This window comes from Protopterus annectens, chromosome 3.part0, assembly GCF_019279795.1.
Source record: "Protopterus annectens isolate FY-2018-M chromosome 3.part0, PAN1.0, whole genome shotgun sequence".
Lineage (NCBI taxonomy): Eukaryota > Metazoa > Chordata > Ceratodontiformes > Protopteridae > Protopterus > Protopterus annectens.
Window position 1 is genome coordinate 914,378,713 of NC_056731.1, and position 12,549 is coordinate 914,391,261.

Sequence of the window (12,549 nt, forward strand, 5' to 3'; positions counted from 1 at the left end):
CAATGGTTATTCTGCTAAACTACTAATCCATCTGTGAGTACAGTCAGTGCTATTACACCCAAAATATCCCTTTCTGGCTGCTAACAGCAAAAAAGAACATTGATCTACATGGGGGCAGATGAGAATCTGAAACTACGTTTTTCAAAAATGGTGAAGATTAGACAATATAGCAATAATTTTTTGGGTTGAAGCAATATGTAGGATGACTTTGAAAACAGCAACTCAGACCTTTCTGAAAGCAATCAGTAATAAAAAGCCATCTGTGTGTGCCTTGGTTGAATGCACAATAGCAAACAATATAGCAGAGAAAGAACTAGTGAGGGTGAAAGAAATGGCAAAAGAGATGGGGAATCTAAGATGAAAGGATAGCCACCCAGCTTCCATCTGTATAGAGTTACTGCTTCAATGAAGGCAATAATTCAAACAGTTTAGTGACTAAGGGAGAGACAATGATGCAGGGTGTAATGATCTAAAATTGTGAGTGGCTAGGAAAAACTAATTGGAGCCAAAACAGATATATGTAAAGGGCTATTCACACCTAAATAGAAATAGGAAATAGTTTTTGAAACAGAACCAGTGACCTTCCCCAAAACCAAGCTGCCTTTAAATTAAACCGAGGTAGAAAGACAATAAAAAAGCACAGCTAGAAGTTTGTGAAAGACGTAGAAAGGTTTGCGGTGCTGCCATTGATCCCCCCCAATTGATGTTAACATACTGCAAGAGGGTCTCACAGCTGCAAATAACTGGTGCTAAAGTCATGGCCTTAAGTTAAATGCAAAAAAATGTATTATCGTACCATTCGGCAAAAAAACGGCCCCTACTGATTACCACATCAACGGCAACCCCCTAAGCACACAACCTGTGGTGAGAGACCAGGGTACTCAGGTTGACAACAATCCCACATTCGACCATCATGTGGTGGCTGTGGTCAGAAAAGTCTTTTACTTGATTCATCTTATGAGTAAAGGGATTGCATCCAGAAAAAAGGAGCTTATTACCTCTCTGTACTGCTCCCTTATTAGTCCTATGATTGAGGATAATGCCCCGTTTGATATATACCTTTCCAAACATCTGCACCAACTGGAAAGGCCACAGAAATACCTCACAAAGAGAATCCATGGCCTCCAACACCTATCTTATGCAGACAGGCTTAAATCACTATCACTCTACTCAGTATCATACAGATTGCTCAGAGGTGGTCTGTGTCTCGCTACAAGGCAATATCAGACCCTGCCCTACTAGAAATGTTCCATATCCGTAAGTCTAACTCCTCGCACATTACCCACTCGATAGGCCTAAATCTAATATGCAACATCAACAAAACCTGCTGGAGAGACAGGTTTGTCTCCCAGAGACTGCTCCGTCTCTGGAATAGGCTTCCCATACATGTCAAACAGAGTACCTCACTGGCCCTCTTCAAACCCAGTCTTGATGAGAGGATGGGAAACCATAAATTTGTCCCAGGGGTTCCACCTTCGTCCCTCATTGACAGGGGAAATAGGTGCTGACTGAGGTTTCTTTTTTGGGGATAAACTCTTGGCTAGCTTGTAAGGGCCCCGGAGCCATTAGCCTAGTAACCTCCTATGAGTCTATGATATGCTGCACAAAAACAACAAGATGAGGAAGAGGGGGACATTTGAAGCGTATGTGAAATGCATGATGCATTATACAGGAAATGTGAGAACAAATAAAGAGTCAGAAAAAAAGAACTGTTAGAGGGGCCGGGGGTTAGTTTTAATATATAAGCCACCAAATGCAGGATGAAAAAATAATGAAACACTTTTGACCAAAATTAAGTGAAGTGAAGCTCAGTATGAAAGGATAAAGCCCTGACTATGGCCCAGGCAACCCAAGTTCGATTAGCAGCTCGCGAGACTGATGAAATGTCGGGGGGGGGGGGAATGAGCATGCCTGCCTTGAGTGGGAAGCGACTCATTAATGATTCACCCTAAGGGAGGTGTGGTCCAAATAGGGGAGTTGTCCTTGTATGTAGCCAATGTGCAGCGGGGCCAGGGAAAGGGAATAGGTAGAACATATAAAAGGACCTATCCCAAACTGAAGCACAGATGGTCAAGCTCCAGGACTTCCTAAGGATCTACAACCATCCCAGCGATACTGGTATAGTAGTAGGATGGCTGGTAAACTCATTGTGAATGTGGGGCAGCGAGGGCTGGGCCATTAGGATGAGGTCTGAGGGGACCAAAAAATGTATGAAAAACATTAAGAAGAGCACAAAGAATATCAAATGTGTAATAACAGAGAGAGCTTGGTCATCTAGTAGTGCATTAACACGTTGTGCTAATAGATCCAAGGCTTCAGCAGGCAGTGAAGTACCTAACAAAGAAATGAATGTGCTGAAACTTTTCACCATCGGTGATAAATAGGTTAGATATGCAGGGCAAGGAAGCAGTGAGTAATAGTGCGGCAACCACATCCATCCATAGGTAGCAAAGATCGTGCCAAAGTGTGGACTCTGATTCCTGAACTGGGAATGGATAAGGAACAAGGTTCTGCAGAAGTACTTTGTTAACAGAAAAATAAGAAATCTGGAAGTACAAAAGGTTAGGATGAGAAAGCGAGGTCATGCGGAAATGCAGAAGTTCAAAAAGCTATGGAATTTATACCTTGAAACAGTAGGAAGCATCAGTAGATTTAACTGTAAGAAGAATAAATGAAAGCTGTTCAAAGAAAGAGGGCAAGCACCAGGAGATACATGAGGAGTAGCCAGTAAGAAGGTTAACAAAAAGGTAGTTAGAGACTTCTAAAAGGCTAGACAGATTTTGAGAAAAAGTTTGATAGAGAAGTGTATAAAAGATTTACTGGAGGTTAAACGATGACTTGGTCATAACTTGAGCTATCAGAGGAGATGGGGACATGCGTGAAATCTCAAAAGAAGGTTGAAGTACTAAACATGCATTCACCTCTGCTTCAAAAAAGAACAAGAGAAAGACTACCAGTATAAAAGGGCAGAACAAAAATAAATGGACTAAGAAAAAGATGAAGTACTGATGTAGGAACAGGTAGTAGTTATCTCAGGATCGTTAAGTGCTAACAATATGGGTTGCTTCCCTATTTACTTAAGAAAGTGGTGAGCAGAGGAATGTTTGCCAGAATTTATTCTAAAGTTGATAAAATCTATGCATATTAGAATGCAAAATCAGGTGTGAAGTGTAGACTGGCTAACCTATGTTTAGGAGACTGAAGTGGAACAAGATGTAGAAGTGACCATTGTGTGGAAACTCATTCAGAAAATAAAATGCGACTGGGCTAAGGTAAAGGCCTTAAGGAAGTGAGTCATGTAGCATGGGACTGTGTCAAGCACATAATTCAGGTAAGGCCATGGTTGGAAGCTGTATAGAGTTTTGAAGGTCTTATAGATACAAGTGCATCAAACTAGAGGTGAGTAAATGGCAAAGAACTAAAATGATTAGGGAAAAGATCATGAAATATGCTAAAATGCCAAATATGTGGATCATTTATGTGTTGGGGAAAAAAAGAGAGCGAGCAGAAGGACATGATATGAACTTGCCATACTGTCAGAGATAAGCATGGGAAAATATACATAAAAAGAAACTAGAGAGGGGAAAGGAAATGGACTGGTGAGCAGCTGGATGGTGGCACATTTGCACTGGACTGAAAGAAGTAGTATTTAGAGATAGTGCTGGGGCTCTGGATTAACCAGCTATAGGGTGTGTTGCAGTGTAGGAAGACAACCTGAAGGGAGCTTGGAATTTGTGAATATGTAAGTGAGGGGAAAAGGAAGTGGCTTGATGCATTAACTGGGTGGCCTAGGTAGACATCTGACCTTCTTGATCAACTTGCTTGTATGTCATAAACATTATCAGTGTACCGGGGCTCTAGAAAATTGGTAGCAGCCACAGACAAAACATACCATAACTCTTTCACACGTGCTATGTTGCATAAATATGAGTTAATTAGTTATGATGATATCCAAACTATCCCTTTATGGAAAGAAGGTCAGATAATCTCCGAGAAGCACACTCACATTTGGTGACATATCTGTTTATAGAATTGTTTTTAGTTGCTAAAGACAGTCAGATCCTTTGGTCTAATCAATATTTGTTCTAGACTTTTTGTATGAAATGGGGATGAATCGTTCAGAAACTTAACCTGCTAACAGTCATCTCTTATGACTCCTGCTATTTCATTACAGGATCACTCTAATCTTCTAGTGGCTTTATAAAATGTGCAAACAGAGTAACACAGCTCCTGCTATTTCATTACAGGATCACTCTAATCTTCTAGTGGCTTTATAAAATGTGCAAACAGAGTAACACAGCTAGAGATAACTCCCTTCCAACATATCTATGCATACCATCACAGCTGATTACAATTGACTATAGCTACTAGACATCAGCAACCTTCACTAATCTGTGATGAGAATAAGTGCTATTAGAAGGTATATTTTGCAATAATTTATTCATTTACATATTATTTCACTGCTCTGCAATTTAAATGAATGACTTGTACAATAATACTCCTTTTCCAATCATGTAACTGATGTTTTGCTACATCTAGATAAATAGAGTAATGAAACAACAAATGAACTGGAAAGCTGCTTGTTTACACATATGTTTTGCTGTTGCAGTTGTAGAAAAAATGGACAACGTTACATTGGGAATACAGGAGACACAGCAGACTTACCACTCCCAATTCTCAAGTATGGAGTCGAACCTCAAGGATATTGGTAATGTTTACAGTATGCTTCTATTACACTTTCTTTTTCATTTTATTAATTTTGTTATTTACCATACTAGCTTCAAGGGATGATAGTTACAAGACAATCAAGCATTTTGCACAAAACAGATAAAAGGCATTGTCTTCTTAAATATGTAATATCACATTCACTTATTCATTTGCTGGTTACTTACTTAATCCAATTCATCCAGTCCAGGGTCATGCGGGAGTGCTTGGACCTGTCATGTCATACACTAGGTGCAAGCTGAGGAATTAATCCTAAATGGAGCACCAGTCCATTGAAGGATGTGTACACACTTGTACGTCCTCAAATACCATATACACTTAGTTCTGAAGAACATCGATTAACTTATGGCACATTTTTGGAATGTGGTAGGAATCTGTAGCACCTAGCAAAGTGCCACCTGGACATAGGGAAGACTTAACAGACTCCACAACAAAGCACCTTAGAGAATAAGTTGACTGGAGAACTGAGTGCTTGTTTTTCAATAGCTTCAAGGTTATAAAATCTTCTAACAGGTTTGCCTTCTAACATCTTATGAATGTCTTTTTCTGAAATTCTTAAAAATGCTTCAATTCAAGTATCAAAGGTGGATGAAACACACTTGATTTTTGTATTTGCAGGATCAATTAGCCAAAATGCTCTTTAAATTCAGCTTTCTTGCAAACAAACATAAGCTGTTTAGTGGATCAGTCAAAACTGTTCTACATGTAGGTACAAACGACCAACCACAACTCAAAGCTTGAATTTCAGTCTCATCAAAATATAATGTGATAAGCTGATGATTCTAAACTTATAATCAGTCAACATACCTTCGGCAAAACTTACTAACTTTTTCAATTCCATTTTTTTCTGGTTCTTTCTGTGTCCCATATGCCTTGAGAGCTACACTGCTACTTAGGCACAGGATTTGTAGCTTATTCCTGTGTCTTGATATACTTCCCCATGTTGAAAACTTAGTAATCTGTCTTGAAAATTTTCATTGGTTGTTCTCTTCAGAGTTGCCCTGACAACAGTCTCTCAGATATCCAGACAACATTATCTCCTTCTATTACATCCTGTACAAAATTGGATAACTACTCATTTTCAGGAACCAAATTCACATTTGAACTATTACTAACTGAATAATAAACTTTGTTTTCTTCAGAATTCTTATGATCAAATTTGAATTTCTTCAGTTTATGCTTCTTTTGGGATTCATTCTCCTGCAATAACTTACTTTGTATAAGTTCCACTTTGCTACTAAAACTGGTTTCTGAGGTCACATTTTTTATAAACTGACACTGCTCTTTTATAGATGCACTAAGCTCATTTATTTGAACTCTATTATGATCAAGTAAAAGTTGAACATATTGTAGACTGGTCTTTTGAATGAGTTCTTTACAAGCAGTTATTAAGCTCTCTGGTATATATTTACCAGCAGACATACACAAAATTCTCAAGCTTTTAGGTACCCTTTTAAACACAAGGCACATCTCAAAAACAAAATGTCCAATTAAATTCTCTTGAATTTAATTATATACTTTCCAACTCATAGAAATGCTTAGTTGTATCAGTAAAAACCCACTTCAAATGAGTACTCACAACTTCCAAGAAGGGATTGTCAGAAACAAAATGTCCAATTAAATTCTCTTGAATTTAATTATATACTTTCCAACTCATAGAAATGCTTAGTTGTATCAGTAAAAACCCAATTCAAATGAGTACTCACAACTACCAAGAAGGGATTGTCAGGCAAGGCCAAAGTATGCCAGCATGATAATATAACTTTGTTCTATTAATGCCACTTTGGTAGCACATTAAAAGAGTTTCAGAGTATCATACACTTGAAATTAATTGGGAAAATTCATATAAATGTTTTTTTTCACTGTTTTATTTTTCATTTCTATAAACTGTAATGTAATAAGTAATCAATGAACACATAAAGGAACCCATTAACTCAAACTGATGTATGTCACCCAACTTCAGTAAATTCCTGCTGTTTCTTGTAAATTTATCAAACCAAATAACAGTAAATCTTTATGTACCTGTTGCAACTTTGCAAAGTAAATAGCTTCTTGAAGTATCTACCATATGTTATATAAAGAAAAAAGTATCATGCAGCAGTTGGTTCCAGTATTTTATAAAAATTAAACACTTGGTGGCAACAAATTAAAAAGGAAAGTTTGGTATTAATATCAGAAAAACTAAATGTAATATCCAACTGTCATACAGACATTGATAATTACTGTTACTTAATAATACAAATGAAAAACTGTGAACCATCTAATTTGTAGCTTGGGATGATATCACTAATGTAACAATTTACCTAAATGATTATATTGATGCCAGCATTCTAATGATATGCAAAATGCAGAGTCTATTATTGAAAAACACCAGTAGGCTGTATGAAAGTCCATATCAAATTTTACTAGTGAGCTTAGGAGTTTATGAAAAGAATTTCAACCTGTCACAATCTGTAACTCAGATTTGACTGTCCAGACCCTGGATCTATGTTTGACAGAAACAGTCTAAGTTCTAGCTAGGTTTCATCAAGCAATAGTTATAAAAAACTAAAAGTCTTTCGTCAAAGAGCTGCATATGAAAATGTATATCATTAAACAATTGTATTAACCCTTTTATGTAAGAAATGATTGCCAACAAAGTAAAGGGTGAACAGAACAACTGATAATTCTAAAGGGTTACATTTTTTTAAATACCATTATGAAGACGTCAGTGACTAAGAATTTGTTCATTCATCAACCATTTAATGGAAGGAGGATTCAAAAGCAAAAAGTGAAAGCTCAGTCATGGAAATTTTATCTATTCCACAAATGAGAAATATGATTAAGAAAGTTTTCCAAATTTTTAACAGTACCTATAGTCTTATTTTGTTTGTAATACTATTGCTATGCAAATTATTGTGTGTGCCAGTTCAACTAAAACATATTTTACAATTGTATAAGAAGTACTTTCAGGCAGTTAAATAAATTAACCTGATGTTACTGTGTCATGTATGTTGCTGAATTATGCATTTGAAATTCTACTGACATGTCATCAACTATGCATTCTCTCCAGGGTATTTTATGAAAGGCTTCTCTCCAAATAAGCTTATACCAAATTCTCATAAATTTGCTAAGCCATTTATTATCTGGTTGTATCAATATATTTATCACTAAAACCAACCAGAGTGGTAAAAATCTCATCTTTAAAAAAAATAATACGACTAATGAAAGAGATACTTATAAAAGGTCATTTCCTCATATTTCTTCTTCATTTTTTAATTTCTCCAAATGATTTGGGTTTCTACTACTGCAGTGGGAATAGACCCCAATGCTATGTTAAGGTATGATTAGAGTTCATGAAATTAGTATTGCTTTCATCTTTGATGTTTGCAGGGAGTGCTCTTTTCAACACCTGTAATCTACCCACAGTTGTCTCTTTCCACAGTTCATATAGAGTTACATATACTGTATTGGTGTCATATGTGAGTAATTGTCATCATTGTCATCAACCCCTCTTTTCTCATTTTTACATTGGGTCAGAGTGTGACATCAACATTATTCTATTTGACAAAATTACCTAGAGCCAATGTTTACATCACCAAGTGTACACTTGTAAAATATTTTTTTTACTAATCCTGTTGCTGCCACTAGTTCTGTAATAGTCTGGGTATCTTTAGTCAACATTGCTTTCATTTCTGCTTCCAAATCCTATTATTTTAGAACTTTGTATCACTCAGTACGTAGGACAGTATAACTGCTTGGTTTAGCAGTTTCAATGATTAATGCTACTTTTGATTTTGTTCTTTCTTTCCTGGATTATTATGTCTAGTCTTCTTGCATTTATTTTCTTTACTGTTGCTGTTGGGTGATCCCATGTGATCCAAACTTCATTATTGTTAATAATGTTTTGAAGTTCATGTTTCCAATACTTCTCAGCTAAATGTATATTATAGTGATTGCACAATTCCCATTGCAGAAGTCTTGCCATACTTACTGTGTCTTTCAGTTTACAGACCCTCAGCCATGAGTGTATTACATCCCAGCAATGAGATGTGCAACTGCTTCCAGTTCTGTTTTATGGAACCTGCATTTGTTTGTTTCTCTTCCTTTTTCTACAGTCTTTGTAAACCTACAAGTATGTAGCCCACTATCTTGTGCCTCCATTATAATACTTTCATCTTTGGTTTTAATTCACTTCTTAATGATTTTTGTGGACTAGGAATTATGTATACTTGACACTATATTTCTGGGCTTTCCAATTTCCTTTGCCTTTCTTCTGGCTCTTTTCTTTATATCCTTTCTTTTGTTTTCAACACCTTCTGATTCTCATCTACATCTGGCTTGATTTCCATTCCAACTCCCTTCTGAAATACTTCTGAACTAAGCAAAGACGCCATCTTAGACTTCTTCTCTTTATGCTTTTACTATGTTTGGATCTGATGAGGTTAGAAAATATGTATGCAATCCCATGATTGCAGACCTGTCCATGTAATTGAATTTTAAAGATGTCCATACCTCCTTCAGAGCATGGAATACATAATATGGTATATGTTGTCATTAAACATAAACTATTTTTTTGTTTTCCTGTCTGATTTAGTGCTATTTGGGGGCAGTCAATCATACCAAAGCTGTTCTTTAGAATACTAACTTTATTCCTATATGCCAAGGTACTATTCGGTATTAGCTTTAGTCTTCTAAAGTATTCCTTACTAAGCTTTTTTCTAATTTTTTCATGTTTTATTGCTGACCCTTCATCTATTTTCTAAGTATTTATACACTCCTGTCTGTTCAAGTTCCTTTGTATCACATTCCTGACCCATGTCATTTTTTTCTTGAAGCTGCAGGTTTAATTTTATGAATGGTGCTTTTTAACCATTTAATAAGATCAAATGTCTTTCTTATATCATCTGAGAAAGTTTTAACTTTTTGTAGCCATGCTTTCATATCCTCATCTGATGAGTGTTATAATTTTATATCACCCACAAAAACTCAATGAGATGTATGCATACATACATACATACATACATACACACAGATATTTCAGGTTCAAGCAATAATGCCCCTCTAACCTGCCAATATACCAAAACAGTTATTCTCATAAGTGTCCAAGTTATTCTTAAAAATATCTAAGCTAGTATTTGCTTTAATGTAATTTGGTAGTCTATTCCATGCATCAGCTACTCTGTCAGAGAACCACTTAGTACACTTCTCATTCCTATAGAATCTTCTACATAGGCTGTCTGATGATTCTCTACTACTACTTTTCGATAACCCCAATCATTTCCAGAAGTAGTTGTCTGTAAATGCTCTATATACCTAAATAAGGTCTCCTCTTAAATATCTTTATGAAATGCTGTACAAGTTCAGCTATTTTAGTCTTTCATAATAACTTAAATGTTTATATCCATGGATGCCTTGGTATATTTCTGCTGTACTCTTTCCAATTTACTCATGCTTGTTTTTTTATAAGGTTTCCATATTGTTATTCTGTACTCAAGTTCGGAGCTAATGTAACTAATAAACAATTATTTCATCATTTCTGATTTACTAGACTTTATAAATCATTCTATACAACCTGTTGTTCTATAACTATCATTAACAAATTAGTTGATATGATTAGAAAAACTCAAAGCTGGATCTACCCATATACCCAGGTCCTTAAATGAATCTACTTTTTAAATCACTTGTGCTGTATTAAATATTCATCTTTCAGTCTATGCCTCCCAAATCTCATATGCGTAGTTTCAGATGTATTTATCTGCATATTATACTCCTGTGCCCAAATGGTCCACTTAGTCAAGTTCTTTTGCAGACATGCTGTATCTGTAACACGTGTAATCACTTTACCCAATTTCAAGTCATCTGCATACAGACTGTAGAAAACCTCAGATGAAAAAGGATAGATCTGGAAGATACAGCCTAAACAAGTATGGGCCGAGGACCGAGCCCTGCTGGACACCCTGACTGTAACTTAGTATTTCACCTGTCAGTTGCTGTATGATACTTGTCATGTCCTATTTGTAAGCCATGCAGCTATCCATCTTATCAAGAGTGTTCTGATTTATTTATCAGCATTTTGTGTATGACGCTATAAAATTTTGAAGTCAAATGTATATAAATTACACCACTGCTTAATTTTTCATTTATAGCTGTTATTATATTATTGAACATCATGTTATAGGATGTTATAGATCTATTTTTTTTATTAAATGTATGATGATATAGGGTTTCAAGTCCCATCTTTTTTAATTCTGACAATAATTTATCCAAAATAACCTTCTCCATTATTTTCTACATTGTGAAAGTAAACTTATGGGTCTCAGCTCACACACCAAATTCCGACACTGGTCTGATAAAGGCAATGAAGGTTAACGCAGCTTCCACAACTGAACCGTTTATTGTACACACAAAGACAGGACGCCACAATAAACAAACATCCACTACGAGTGAATTCCAAAAAAGTTAAGCGCTTTCATCTGCCGATTGCAGACTTCATCAGAACACCTAAAAACATCACAATCTATGTAATTTAAACAGATTTTGGTGCCAAAAAGCTTTTTGAAATCTTAAAGGTACATCACTCTTCACAAAAAATGTTACACTGTAACAGTTTCTTAAAAATAAAAATAAAAACGATCTTTTCAAAAATTGATAGATCATAAGCATAATTTGAATCAGTACACTCCATATAAAAAACTCAGTTATAAATCACAGTTATAAATATCTAAAAACATACTAGTGCAAATATAAATATATATCAGATGTAATACAAAAATATATAAATATATATGTTAACAATGGTGTAACCCTAATTGAATATGATCTATTTAAAATATAATCTACTTGGAATCTGGAAACATAAGTATATATGATATGATAAATATCTTTGATGCATATAATAAATAAATAAATATGCATACTAAATTAGTTGATAATAATGAATATTAAATATATTAAAAATCTTAAAAAATATATATATTATATAAATGTCACATATTGAGGAAAGGTTTGATGCTTATAAAATCATTAAGTCCTGGGGTTCTAGTGGCATCTACTAACATTTGCCACTTACTCTCCCTGTAAGCCAGTCTGGTTTTCCAATCACCCCCCAATGGATTCAAAACTTCCTTGTCAATGATAGTAAACATAAATGTATGTTGTTCACCTGCTTCACTAATATGACTATATAGGGCATTATTGAGGTCTTTGATTTTTATCTTATAGTAATGTTCATATATACGCTTCCTCAATTGTCTCTCTGTTTTCCCTATATAAAACGCATGGCATTCTTTACATTTCGCAAGGTAAACAACCTGTTTAGTATTGCAGTTACCACCCCTACTTCTAATTTTTGTATGATTCACATCTTCCAAAACTACAAAGGATGAATTGTTAATATATTTACATTGTCTGCATCTCCCACATCTCTTGGTAGAAGTCCATTTATCTTTCTTAATAAATTCCTGATTTCCAGCTTTCTCTAATAACTTGTTTAAGTTTGGTGCAGTCTTATATACTATCATCGGATATTGACTAACTTTCTCTCTAATTGAATTTTTGAAAAGATCAATTTTTGAAAAGATCGTTTTTATTTTTATTTTTAAGAAACTGTTACAGTGTAACATTTTTTGTGGAGTGATGTACCTTTAAGATTTCAAAAAGCTTTTTGGCGCCAAAATCTGTTTAAATTACATAGATTGTGATGTTTTTAGGTGTTCTGATGAAGTCTGCAATCGGCAGATGAAAGCGCTTAACTTTTTTGGAATTCATTCGTAGTGGATGTTTGTTTATTGTGGCGTCCTGTCTTTGTGTGTACAATAAACGGTTCAGTTGTGGAAGCTGCGT

The 12,549-nt window shown here is 35.3% G+C and overlaps 1 protein-coding gene across 1 annotated transcript in view; it reads left to right on the plus strand.

The window, feature by feature from the left end:
- The window catches only part of COLEC12 (collectin subfamily member 12), an 846,619-nt gene that overhangs the window by 654,409 nt on the left and 179,661 nt on the right, over window positions 1-12,549 (plus strand). The window contains exon 4 of the mRNA XM_044065237.1: window positions 4,610-4,708. Within this exon, the coding sequence (XP_043921172.1) occupies window positions 4,610-4,708 (99 nt within the window). The remainder of the gene's footprint in view (window positions 1-4,609; window positions 4,709-12,549) is intronic.